Source organism: Typopeltis vanoorti, chromosome 8, assembly GCF_054136105.1.
Source record: "Typopeltis vanoorti isolate ZY-2024b chromosome 8, IOZ_Tvanoo_1.0, whole genome shotgun sequence".
NCBI classification, from domain to species: Eukaryota; Metazoa; Arthropoda; class Arachnida; order Uropygi; family Thelyphonidae; genus Typopeltis; species Typopeltis vanoorti.
In genome coordinates, this window is record NC_143556.1 from 42,796,369 (window position 1) to 42,810,685 (window position 14,317).

General features: G+C 37.7%; 1 protein-coding gene across 3 annotated transcripts in view; it reads right to left on the reverse strand.

The window, feature by feature from the left end:
* The window catches only part of LOC150103955 (spectrin alpha chain-like), an 850,682-nt gene that overhangs the window by 80,031 nt on the left and 756,334 nt on the right, over window positions 1-14,317 (reverse strand). For all 3 annotated transcript variants that reach the window (XM_090397194.1, XM_090397195.1, XM_090397193.1), the window contains one exon: window positions 4,568-4,585. In XM_090397194.1, the coding sequence (XP_090253320.1) occupies window positions 4,568-4,585 (18 nt within the window). The remainder of the gene's footprint in view (window positions 1-4,567; window positions 4,586-14,317) is intronic.

Genomic DNA, 14,317 nt, shown 5'->3' on the forward strand with positions numbered 1-14,317 from the left:
TCAAGATAAGGGTGGGAAAAAGGGACCTCTGCATTTCCTGTATACTAATGCCAGGAGTATTAGGAACAAGAAGGAAGAATTTTTGGCCTTGGTTGGCTCTTCCTGGACACAGGTTAATGGCATTAGTGAAACATGGCTGACGGAGGATGATATAGTTAGTGGGAAAGAATGGGTGAGTTATAGTGTGTTTAGGAGGGACAGAGAGAATAAAATGGGGGGAGGAATGTTATTGAAGATAGCTGGTGAACTGCAGCCAAGGAGAATAAAAGTTGATTGCAGGATAGTGAAAAAAGCTCATTTGAGACTATTTGGTGTGAGATTGAGACTGGCAGAACAAAATATACAGTTGGGTGTTGCTATAGACCAGGTGATGGAATAGATTGGAGATAGTATGCATAAACAAATTGATGAAATGAGTGGAAGGAGGGTAATTATTATGGGGGATTTCAATTATGGTAACATTGACTGGAAGGAGGAGAGGACACATGTGAGGAAGGAAATGGATTTTATTCAATTATTAAGGGATAACTATCTGAGACAGCATGTAATAGAAAATACCAGGGGTTTGGGAGTGTTTGACCTGGCAATAACATCAGAGAATTTGACTGTAATGAATATGACCATGTTGCCACCTATTGGTGAGAGTGATCATAAGGTGGCACCTGGGGTCGCTAAAGGTGTGGAATTTTCGATTAAGACAGGGTATATGTGGAATTACCGTGCTGGCAAGTATGACAAGCTTAGGAGATTGCTTGGTCCAGTGCCATGGCATGTAAAACTGCAAGAGCTGGATGTCGATAGAGCATGCAAAGTGGTCAAGGAGCATTTGCATGCGATTATGGCTGATTGTATACCTAGGGTCCGAAGAGTAAAACAAGTAGGGGTTAAATGGATGAATAACACCATTAAGCTTGAGATGAAAAAAAAGAAACAACTATGGAGGGAATTTAAAGAGAAAGGTGACCTGCAGGCACACGAATGGTATAAAGTGCAGGCCAGAAGGGTAACGAGTGTTGTAAGAAAAGCAAAAGTGGATTACGAAAGGAAACTGGCCATGCAAGCTAAAGAGAATCCCCAACAATTCATTCAATCTGCTGAAAGTAAAAGAAAAAATGTACACGACAGAATGATTTTAAGGAATGCTGATGGAGGAGGTCACTGAATCAGTCGATATAGTGGAATTACTGAGTGAGCACTTTGCAGGAGTATATCAGCCAGGTGGTGACATTGAAAGAATGAAGGAACGATTACTTTATATGATAATTGTGGTGAATGAAGTTGAGGTGAATAGCCTATTACAGAACCTTAATGTGAATACATCTGTGGGATTGGATGGTATACTGGCATGGGTCTTACGTGAAGTGGCTAAAGAATTATCAGCGCCCTTGACCATGTTGTTTAATCTGAGTCTTGGGCCTGGTTTAGTTCCGAAGGTGTGGAAAGATGGAAAAATAGTTCCACTGCATAAAGGAGGATCCAAGATTACCATTGCAAATTACCGACCGATCAGCATATCAGGAGTTGTTGTCAAGGTCTTGGAGAAAGTAGTCAAGGGAAAAATACAGAAATGGATTGATGAAAATGAAATACTGTATGGCGGACAGCATGAATTTGTGAAGGGTAGATCATGCCTCAGTAACTTGCTCAAGTTGTATAACACGGTGATGGCTGAACTGGATAAGGTAATGGGTTTATAGTGATACTGCTGGATCTGGCTAAGGCCTTTGACAGGATACCACATGGAATTCTAATCTGTAAACTGTAACATAAGGGAATGGATAAAGGGTTGGTGAGATGGATGAGTGGGTGGTTGATGGAGAGTTATCAGAGAGTAGTTTATTCAGGAGTAGAGTCCAAAAGATGGCCTGTGACTGGTGGTGTGCCGCAGGGTTCTGTTCTTGGACCACTGCTGTTTAATTTGTTCATTAACGATATAGGGAAGGATCTAAGAGGAGCGGTTCATTTGTTCGCTGATGATGCAAAGTTGGGTAGGGCAATAGTGAATGGAGAAGATGTCAAAATCTTGCAGGATGATTTGGATAGATTGGAGGTCTGGGCTAAGGAGAATCGATGTCAATGAAATGTGACAAAATGTAACGTTATGCATTTTGAGGTGAAAAGATTAGCAACAGTATACCACATTGGTGGAACTGTACTCCAGGAGATTGATGAGGCCAGGAATTTGGAAATGTTGGTGGATAGGGAGTTGAAGTTTAGCGGGACACATTGCAAAAGTGGCTAAATCAGCTCATCAAATCACTTGGTTGCTGAAGAATACTTTGACGAGCAGAGACAAGCAAGTTATTGTTCCTCTGTATCGAGCATTGATAAGACCTCATATCGACTACTGTGCCCACATTTGGTCACCTACGTTTCTTCTTGATGGGGAGGAGGTTGAGAGACTCCAGAGTAGAGTGAACAAGATGATAGCAGGTCTATGGAATGAACCTTATGAGAACAGGTTGAAGATTGGTGATTTGCAGAAATTGGTTGATAAGTGGAAAAGCAGAGATATGATTGAGACATTCAAATTGCTGAAGGGTTTCTATAGGATTAATTCAGAGGATATTTTTGAGATCAGGGCTGGTGGTGGGAGGACTAGGGAGCATCTATGGAAGCTGGACAAGAGTGTGGTTAGTAAGGATGTTAGAGCTGGGTTCTTTACTTTTAGGGTGGTAAATGAGTGGAATAAGCTGCCAGAGTCTATTGTGGGTGCTATGATAGTGAATGAGGTCAAGGCAAGGTATGATAGATACTGTGAGAATGTGTGTGGACTTGATGTTTAGGGCCTCCCTCAATGAGTCTAAGGACTCCATGGAGTCCCCCGTAGTAATAATAATAATAATAATAATAAATTAAGGGGATAATTATATCACACATTGTTTCAAAATCGAATAAGAAACTCCAAGATCAGAATCAAAGAGTTTCATACCGAATATAGTAGACTATAAAAGTATCGGCAGATACTAGCGTAAGCAAAAGCACGTAATACATAGTACAAACTAGGGCAACTCGTAGCAAAGGTGGGTAAAGCTCTGATCACTATTCTTAGAATTTCCCATAATGTAACACACATCTATTAAAAGATGTATGATGTCATACATTATGGTGGAAGGTAACTACCTAGACTGGTTTCACCTTTATTGAGTTCTCATCAGTGAGTAGGTAGACCAAATTAATACTGAGGGTATAGCAAAAAGAATTTATATACTTTGCTATACAAGTTGTCAGAAAGGTGCTCCCATTAAATTATTACTTAAATAAAGAGCCAATAGGCTTCACTTTGGAGATGTAATATGTACATACCCTCAGTATTAATTTGGTCTACCTACTCACTGATGAGACCTGAATAAAGGTTCAAACCGGTCTCGGTAGTGACCTTCCACCATAACGTATGACATCAGACATCTCTTAGGAGATGTGTTTTACATTATGGGAAATACTAAGAATAGTGGTCAGAGCTTCACCCACCTTTGCTACGAGTTGCCCTAGTTTGTACTATGTACAAACTAGGGCAACAGGCTATGTACTACGTGCTTTAGCTTACGCTAGTATCTGCCGATACTTTTATAGTCTTCTATTATTCAGTATGAAACTTTTTGATTCCGATCTTTGAGTTTCTAATTCGGTTTTGAAACAATGTGGGATTTAATATCCCCTTAATTTAAATAATGTTGCATTGCTAAAGTGAAGCCTATTGGCTCTTTATTTAAGTAATAATTTAATGGGTGCATCTTTCTGACAACTCGTATAGCAAAGTATATAAGTTCTTTTTGCTAAACCCTCAGTATTAATTTGGTCTACCTACTCACTGATGAAAACTCAATAAAGGTTGAAACTGGTCTGGATAGTGACCTTCCACCATAATGTATAACATCATACATCTCTTAGGAGATGTGTTTTACTTTATGGGAAATACTAAGAATAGTAATCAGAGTTTTACCCACTTTTGCTGGGTAAGAGTTGCTCTAGTTTGTACTATTTACTATGTGCTTTAGCTTACGCTAGCATCCACTGATACTTTTATAGTCCACTATATTCGGTATGAAACTCTTTGATTCCGATTTTTGAGTTTCTTATTCGTTTTTGAAACAATGTGGGATAATATCCCACATTGTTTCAAAAATGAATATCCCCTTAATTTAAATAATGTTACATTGCCGAAGTGAAGCCTATTGGCTATTTAAGTAATAATAAATAATATTTTACATGAGTTAATTCTGGTATTATAATTATTTAAATATGCCTACTCATGGTAATTTCTTATTGAAACACATATCCTTACACTTCTTGCATCAGTTTACCTCCCAAGTCATCAACTCACTCTTCATGTATTCCATTTAATGCCTTTATTTCTGTTTCCAAGCATCCTACCTCCATCGACAAAACTGAAGACATATATCAAAACAACTACACTTCATGCACATTTTCCTTGCCCTCAATCACGTACTTCTCTGCTAGCACACGCACACACACAAATACTGGACTATACAATATTAAATAATGAATACATGCACCCAATAATATTATTTAATTTATTATTTGCATTGAATATTTCAAAACTTACCCATCCAACAGCCACATCCTTAGACAACATTTCAAGTGGATATAAATGTTATGGTACATTGAGTAGCCAGCCAAGCAAAAAAGATATAGAAAATAAAAGGGTAAATATCTTGTGATATAAACAAAAATAAAATATCAGTTAAATTATTTCAATGTTTTTAATCTTTGAAATTTTTATTTTTATGGTTTTGTATTTTGTTATTATTATTATTTTTATGTAATTTTTATAATTACAATTGTAAATAGCTAAATAAATGAATTAAATAATAATTATAAAATCATAAATAATAATAAAAAAATCATCAGCAGCTAACGCCTTTTTGAAAGTTTATTTTCCAGTTGGTTAGACTATAATAAGTTTAGTTTAATCCTTTACCCAAGTGTAAGCAAACAAAGTCTGCGCCTGAAGTATCTTCAGGACTGAGGCAACTCGTAGTAAAGGTGGGCCAAGCTCTCATCGCTCCTTGTCTCAGTATCTCCCATAATGCAAAGCACATCTCCATTTGGACATGTATAATGCTATGCATTAAGGGAAGGGTCACTACCGAGAACGGTTTTGACCTTTATTGAGGTCTCGTCAGTGGGAGCCAGACCCAGAAGTGGTGATACTAAGGCAGAAGCAATGGAAAAAATATAAGTAAATATGACCTCTCCATTGCTTCTGCCTTAGTATCACCAGTTCTGGGTCTGGTTCCCACTGACGAGACCTCAATAAAGGTCTAAACTGGTCTGGGTAGTGGCCCTTCCATTAATGCATAACAGTATACATGTCTGCAAGGAGATGTATTTTTTATTATTATTATTAAACAAGACCTCATGGAGTCAAAGACTCATCTAGGTCCTTTTATCTCACACACATCTCATCATACCATGTCTTAAACACATTCAAACTCCTTGCAGACACATGTGCTTTGCATTATGGGAGATACTGAGACAAGGAGTGATGTGAGATTGGTCCACCTTTACTACGAGTTGCCTCAGTCCTGAAGATACTTCAGGTGCGAACTTTGTTTGCTTACACTTGGGTAAAGGATTAAACTAAATTTATTATAGTCTAACCAAGTGGAAAATAAACTTCCAACATCTTTCTCGAAATCCAGAATAAATTAATAATAAGGTAGTACACCTTTTGGCAACTCGTATAAGTAAATACGACCTCTCCATTGCTTCTACCTTAGTATCACCACTTCTGGGTCTGGCTCCCGCTGATGAGACCTCAATAAAGGTCGAAACCAGTCTGGGTAGTGGCCCTTCCCTTAATGCCTAGCATTATACATGTCTGCAAGGAGATGTATAATGCTATGAGTTTGACACCTTTACTACGAGTTGCCTCAGTCCTGAAGATACTTTAGGTGCAAACTTTGTTTGCTTACACTTGGGTAAAGGATTAAACTAAATTTATTATACTAACGCCTTTTTTTTTTTTGTTCCCATACAGGAAGTAGGCAAGGCCGTTTTAGCCCTATCTAACTTTTGGAGACTGAGTGGGCAGTTCAATCTTCACTGGTAGCCAATCAGAGACAGCTGGCCCAAGGCTATCACTAATTAATTGGTATGCAGTGGAGAAGGCATCTAGCAAGTGCCACCATCTTGTGGTACCTAACCCTAACAGGATATGTTACTGTCTGAAATAATGTGGGTACTACAGTCGATTTTCTTGAGTTTACTGGATGAAAAACCCGAGTTTCCAGAAGAAAAAACCCGCTTCCCCATGCCAGAGATAGACTAACTTGGCAACTGGTTGAAAATAGGCTTAGAAAATGTTTATCTAGTTGGCGACCAGAATCGAATCCCAAGTCTTTCTTTGTGCGGTCAAGCACCATAGAATGCAAACGCCACTTCTGCTGAGCCATACAGACTCCCCAATAATAATAATAATAATAATTATTATTATTATTATATATAACTATTATATATAATAAATTTATCATATTATTATTGTTATCCTGAAAGTGCTGTGTTGCCAGTACAAGGAGAATCGGTCAAATGCTGGAGCATAGATAAGGTTTATATTTTGGAATATTTAAGAATTATATGCATTTCACCAAAAATTTATTTAATTAGTAATATAGAGATTGAGTGTTTATTAATTATCAAGTTGTTAGTAGGTTTTGTAGCAAATTTTGTGTAATAAATTTGGTACAGATGCATGGAACAACCAGATGCATGTAAGAAATATTTAGTGTAATGAGCAGTGTGGATTTTACTAACATGGTTCATTATCAGGAATATAATATGTATGTGTGTGCAAATGTGGCACATGTGTTTATTGATAGAATGAACAAGATTGAGTGCAAGGATCTGCTGAAAGTGTAATATTTTAACAGACTGTGGTGATTTTAATGAAAGTTAAGAATGCAAGTGAATAATACCAGGCAAAAAATGAAAGGCAGTGATAAGTGTAAGACTGAGAATGATAGCCAGAAGAATTAACCTAAGAATATGTGTGAGAAAATATGATTGTGAAATCATATGGAAATGACTGAGAAAGCAAAAGCTAGTGTAAATGAGGAAACAGAAATTAGCCTGACTGGTGAACCAAGAGTTGGCATGACTTCGAGAATGAAAGAAAGTCTGACTGACAGAACAATAGTAAAAACAATTGTTGGAGTGCAAAAAATCAAGAATGAAATCATTAAGATGAGAAATGAGATGAGGCATGAAATGAAATTAGATGTATGGTGGGTATGAGTGGAAAAAAAAAAAAACAATTGCTGGAATGCAAGAATTAAAGAATGAAATGATTAAGATGAGGCATTCATTGAAAATTTTTCACTTGGTTATATTAAAAATTAAAGATACCAAGAAATTATATACTTAAATTAGATGTATGGTAGATATGAGTGGAAATGTACAAAAGACAGTGGAGAAAGAGACGTAGCAAATGATATTCAAGGGTAGCACTGTATAAAGATTCTATTATAAAAGGTGAGTTGGATAAGAAGGTGCACAAGGTCTGTTTTCCAGGATGACTGAGGTGCTGAATATGAGCAAGCATGTGAGAGATTTAGTGGTTGTTGTTGGAATAAATGATTTTGTTGAGCAAAGAGAGATGTGAGACTGGATATCACGAGGTTACTGAGAAGAGCGAAAGACAGCATTGTGGTGGGAAGAGTAGTTTGTGTGTCGCCTAGGTATGAAAATGACGAATTGCAGCAGAGAACAAAGATTTTGAATGGAATGTTAGCAGAAAAGTGTGAAGAGAAAGGAGTGTAGTTTGTGAATGTGTGAAATATATTTGAGGAATGAATGAATCATCTGAGCCTGTGTAGCTCAGTGGATGTGGCGTTTGCATACCACCGCGCTAGGCCGCACGAAGGAAGTCTTGGTTTCGAGTCTAGTCGGAGACTAGAGGAAATTTTTCTCAGCCTTTTTTCGACCGGTTCCTGAGTTAGTCGATCTCTGGCACGGGCAAGCAGGTTTTTCCTCCCAGAAACTCGGGTTTTTCGTCCTGTAAACTCAAGAAAATCGACCATAGAACCCACATAATTTCAGACATTAAATATATTGTGTTAGGGTTAGAGACCACGAGATGGCGGCACATTTGAGCCGTCTCTCTTCACTGCGTACCGCTTAATTAGTGATAGCCATGGGCCATCTGTCTCTGATTGGGTACCAGTGGAGATTGAACTGCCCACTCAGTCTCCAAAAGTTAGATAGGGCTAAATGGCCTCGCCTACTCCCGTATATACGGGAATAAAAAGGCGTTAGCTGATTTTTTTTTTTTTTTTTTTTTATGAATCATCTGGAAAGGCTGCTGCTGCTGGGAGAAAGTGTAATGAGTGATGAAAACAAAGTATCAGTGGAAGTTAGAGATGATGTAAATGAGCAAAAGAGTGGATCAGGTGAGACAGATGTTATTAAGAATGGAAATGAGACTGTGAGAGAGGTCAGAGAGACACAATGTAAGGAGAGTGGATTCTGAAAGCAGTAATTAATGGATGTATAGGGCGGACAACATTGGAATGGCCTGGAATACATAGGTAATAGTTGAGTCTGGGAGGATTTATGAGACAAAGAGAAAAGTAAGCAGACAGGAGTAAGTGTGGAGAAGTCATCACAGGTGAGAAGTGGCATGGATAGGACTAGCTATAGAAAGAGAAATAAATTTGTATGCTTGTTAATTAATGTCAGTAGTATTACAAAGGAAGGTGAAATTGTTGGAGTGATTTATTTGTTCGAAACTGAAAATATTGGAATAAGTGAAATATGCTCAGATGAGAATGATATCTTAATGGGAATAGAAATGGAAGGATATGATGCTTTTTGAGAGGATAAGAAGGGCCAGCAAGGAGGGATAGTGCTGCTGCTGATAGCAATGGAATTATGTCCACATAAGGTCAAGATATATTATTATTATTATTATTATTCAGGCCTCCATGGAGTCAAAAGACAAATCGTGGGAGGTCCTTCCTAGGAAACACAGAAGTTCTATCATACCACTCCTTGAACTCATTGACCATTCTTGCTCTCACCACTCTATCAGGCAATGCATTCCATGGTTCAACCACCCTCCACACTAAGAAACCACTCCTCACACTCTTGCTCATAGCTTCCTTTTGCAACTCCTAGGGATGCCCCTTGTCATCGCTCCTTCCCGCTGTTCGACCAAGTGAAAGAACAACTCAGTGTCAACCCTGTAACTACCTCTCAACAGTTAAAAAGTCTCAATCATATTACCTTTCCTTCTTCTATCTACCAAACTCTGCAGTCCACATTCCCTCAGCCAATACTCACAACTAACATTGTACAGTCCTGAAACCATCTTTGTTATCTGCCTCTGTACCCTTTCCACAGTCAATTTGTCCCCTTCAAATCCTGGGTACCAAATTTGAAAACAATAGTCTAAGTGTGGTTTGATCAGGGTTTTATAAAATGAAATGATAACTCTTTTATCTCTGCAGGTCAGCACCCTTCTCAGTATTGCAGCAATCCTTTGGGTTACTTTCACCACCTTTGCAATATGCTCCATAAATTTCAGTTTTCTATCAATCATCACCTCCATATCTCATGTCTCCCCTACTTCCTCCAGTACAGCTCCTCCATACTCAATTGAGTATGCCGCCTCCCATCGATGTATCCCAAACTTCAAGACTTTGCATTTTGCTGCATTAAACTGACATCCCCCATTCAATTGCCCATCTATCTAGTTTATTCAAATCCTCTTGCAGGGCTGCTGCATCTGCACTATTACTAATAACCCTTCCGAGCTTCACATCATCTGCAAACAACTGAATATTCCCCTGCAACCCATATCATTGATATAAAGGTTAAACAATACAAGTCCCAGTACTGAGCTCTGTGGGACTCCACTTGTAACCGTCAGCCTCCTTGATACTGCCCCACCATGCACAACTCTCAGATACCTATCAGACAGCCAATCCTGAATCCAGTTGACTAACCCGACATCTGAACCCATGTGTGCAACTTAAATATCAGCTTATCATGTGGCACTTTGTCAAATGCCTTTGCAAAATCCAAAAAAATATAAGGGGAAAAAAGTAACAGTGGTCTTCAAGCAGTATAATGTGAGGTGGAGGTTGATAGAATGAGATAACTGGTTGGTTGTTGTTACAGGCAGGAGAATGTGGAGGTGGGGGATTAAGACAAAGAAATGTATATTCAACTTGGCTTAGTGAGCTACGTGAAAGGTGATAATTATGGGTGATTTTGGTTATGACAATACTGATTGGCATGTAGAGATAGCATCAGGGAATAAGGAGAATCAATTTCTTGAGTTTTTAAGGGACAACAGTCTAAGTCAATCTGTAATGGAGGGCAATGAGGGTTAAGAATTTTAGATTTTATTATGACATCAGAGGATGTGATTGTAAATGGAGTGTCTAATCTTTGCCCAGTTGGTCAGTGACCATGAAGAGATTTTAGCCAGTCATATGAGAACATCTGTGAAGAAAGGATATATGTGGAACTACAAGGCTGGTGATTAGGAAATGCATAGGAGACAACTGGGAGCTATTGCACAGAAAAGGGAGTTGAATGGAAAGACGGTAGATACTGAATGGGCAACTGATCAAGAGCTATTTAACAGCAGCAATGTCTCAGTGTAATTCAGAGGTGAAAAAAACTAAAAGATAGGAGTAAAATGGATGAACACAGAGATTAAATGTGAAATCTGGAAGAAGCAGAAACTGTTGAGGCAACACAAGATGAATGTTGGTAATAATCAGTTTCATGAAGAATACAGAAAGCATGCCAGGAGGTCACTTGGTTGGCAAAGACAGCAAAAGTGCAACATGAGCAGAAATTAACCAATCAAGCTAAGAAAAATCCTAATGAGTTCTTTTGGTATGTTGAAAGTAGAACAAAGAAAAACTATGCAAGGATGATGTTAGTTGATGACACTTGCAAATTTGTAATTGATGTAGAGGATCAGTGTATTTCATCCACATGAAGGCAACGTCATGAGAAGCTAAGGTTAAAAGGTATGGTGGAGGAGGGACTGAGGTGAATGAGCAGGAAGTATATGAATAATTAAATAAACTTGATGTTAAAAAGCAGTAGGACTTGAAAATATATCATGGAATGCTCTTGAAGGAATGCTCTAGAGAATTAATAGCAGCATCTTTGGCACATAAGTTTAACATGAGTCTTGCAACAGGGCACGTCTCAAGGAATGGAAGATGGAAAATATTATTCACCAAGGGGGGGGGGGGGAGAGATAAGACTAAGGCTACAAATTACAGGTCAATCTATACAATATAGCATTGTTGTTTAAGTGTTAGAGAACTTGGTGAAGACTAGTAATCAGAAAGGATTGATAGTGGCATTCTTTATGATGGTCAGCATGGGTTTGTTAGAAGATAAAAATCTGCTTACATATCACTACATGGTGATAAATTAGTTGGATAAGGGAGATACAGTGCATATACAGTTTTGTACTTGCATTTTTAAAAGCCTTTGATAGATTGCTACATGACAAGCTAGTAGCTAAAATTTAGAAGATGGGAATTAGATAAAAGGCTAATGAGTTGGATAGCAGACTGGCTGTTGGATAGGTATCAGTAGGTTGTGTATGAAGGAGTGGTATATCAAAGGAAGAAGTCACTAGTGCAGCGCCACAGGGATCTGTTTTGTGACCATTGCTGTTAAACTTGTAAGTTAATGATATTGGGACAGGCTTAACTGAAAATATGCAGCTGCTTGCATAGGATGCAGAGTTGGGAGGAACTGCGAGTCGAGCAGATGCAGTGACCTTAGGAAGATCTGAATAGACTGTGTAAGTGGAGATACTAGTTAAATGGTGAAAAGTGTAAGTTCTTTAAATTTTGTAGGCAAGGATGGGATGCAGAGTATACAATAAACTGGAAAATTTTGAAGAAGGGGACATGTTATTTCTTCCATCTTACATTTCTTGATATGTTATTTTTTACATACTGGGAGTAGTGATGCTGGTGGACAGAGACTTGATAATTAGAGGTAATATTACTAAAATTGTGAGAACATCACAATGAATTCTGACAATAATCCATTCTGGATCCAAACAGTCGTTAGCCCAAGGAAAGGAGGAGTAAAATTCATCCCTATGCCAAATGACATAAGAGGTTCAGATTGATTGTGTGAAGGACATTCTGTAGGAAAAGAAACTTTGATAAGGTTGTGCTCTAAATTACCAAGACATCTATATTGTATTTATCAGGAGAACTGATTAAGGAGATCAGATGTGTTGGGGGACATAGTGTATTATCAGATATACTTATGGGTAGGTTGACAATTTGTGAAAGATTGTTTCTGATAAAAACTATTTCAACATCTCTTCCAGCTTGAATGGTAGAATTAGAGAAGGGAAGCAATTTCAAATTGTGAATGTTGAGTCCTCAAGAAATATCTTATTCTTTGTGTATATGAACTGTATATGATCCAACCTTTCAGAAAGATAATGGAAAAGGTCAGAGTGATCATCAGAATCTTGGAAAGCGATATAGACAAATGAACATTACTGAATGGGAGTAAGAAAATTTTGAGCCATGACAGATTGCAAAGGGTGGATTCAAGGTTTGCCGTTTTCTTTACAAAGGATGTAGTCACTAGTTGAGGTACTATTAGGAATAGCAATCTGAAAATGGTGGTGCATCACTGATTAAATTTGTGAAGCGGCATTGAGATCATGAATGTTGATGAAATGGATACGAATTTATTATTATTTTTAATGGAATTTTGTTCATTTTTGTAATTTTTTGTTTCAATTTTTGTTGTTTTTTAAATATTTTGGGTTAAGGATCTTTTTTGTTTTGTTTTAATGAGGGTTATATTTTGATCCACAGGATATAAATTAAATTTCATATGTTTACGATCACTTATGTTTAATGTTAAGGAGTTAAATAGAGGGGTATGTAGTGAAGAATCCATGGTCATGTTTACTACATACCCCTCTAATCCAGTGATACCACTGAACTCAGTTTCCCTTCAGGCATGACCTGGCAGAGTAAACAGTAGCAGGATTAGTCACTAGCAACACATTAGATAGATCAGTGATGTGTTATTACTGGGTTTACTCCTATGTACTATCTAGTGGCCAGTCCACACAACCTCATTTTACTGATTACCTGGTTAATGAAGACCATACTAACAAGCAGAGATAAGGAAGTCATCATAACTCTTTATAAGCCTTTGGTATAGGGTATATGTATAAGCCTCCATCTTAACTTTATGCACAGATCTGGTCACCTGGGTTTCTTGGAATAAAGAGGAGATAGAAAGAATCCACAGGTGAGTGACGAAGGTAATCACTCGCTTGTGGATCCAAGATAGACCAAGCAGGTCTATGGTATGGAATGCTTCTTATGAGGCAAGTTGAATAATTGTGGGTTACACAAATTGGTGTAAAATGGGAGATATGAAAGAGATATACAAGTTAATCAAAGGTTTTTATAGGATTGATATAAGAGGAAATTTTTCAGTATGTAAACTAGTGTGAAGAGAACTAGGGGTCATTCCTGGAAAAAATCAAGGGTGTGACTAAATATTTGGCTGAAGACTGGTAAATTAGTGGAATATTGTTACCAGAGGCTGTTGTGAGTGGCTTGTCAGTGAATGAATGCAAAGTGAAGTATAGTAGATATTGTACAAATGTTGGTTAGTGCTTGGTGAAATGTTTAGGACCTTCCATGATGAGTGTGTGGGCTCCATGGAGATGGCTGTGTAATAATAATAATAATAATAATAATAATAATAACAAAAATAATATCAGAGACTTATGCACAGTGGAGAGATATTGCAGACAAAGGTCACAGTAGAGTTTCACTAGACTCAGTAATGGATTCATTACTATTTAACTTGTATGTTAATAATATTGTAACTACTGCAGGGGATATTTAATGGTTTGCATATGATTGCATATGATGTAAAGATTATTAGTAGTGCCAATGTTAGGCCCTATAAGAGAATCTGAATGAGCTGGACCAGCAGGCAAATGAATGGGAATATCAGTTCAATGTAATAAATGTATTTTATTATTATTATTATTATACTAAGACCCCATGGAGTTACAGGCTCATTTAGGAGGTCCCTTTTGTCATACACACATAAAATTTTAATGTGTCTTAAACACATTAGTGTTTAAGACACAGCTCATCATACTGTGCCTTAAACATATTCAAATTCTCTGCAGACACCACACTCTCAGGAAATGCATTCCAAGCCTGGTTTTTTGCATGGAGATGCAAAAAACCAGCTTCTCATTCCTCTGATCACAGCCTCCTTATATGACTTCCAGGGATGACCACTTGTTCTC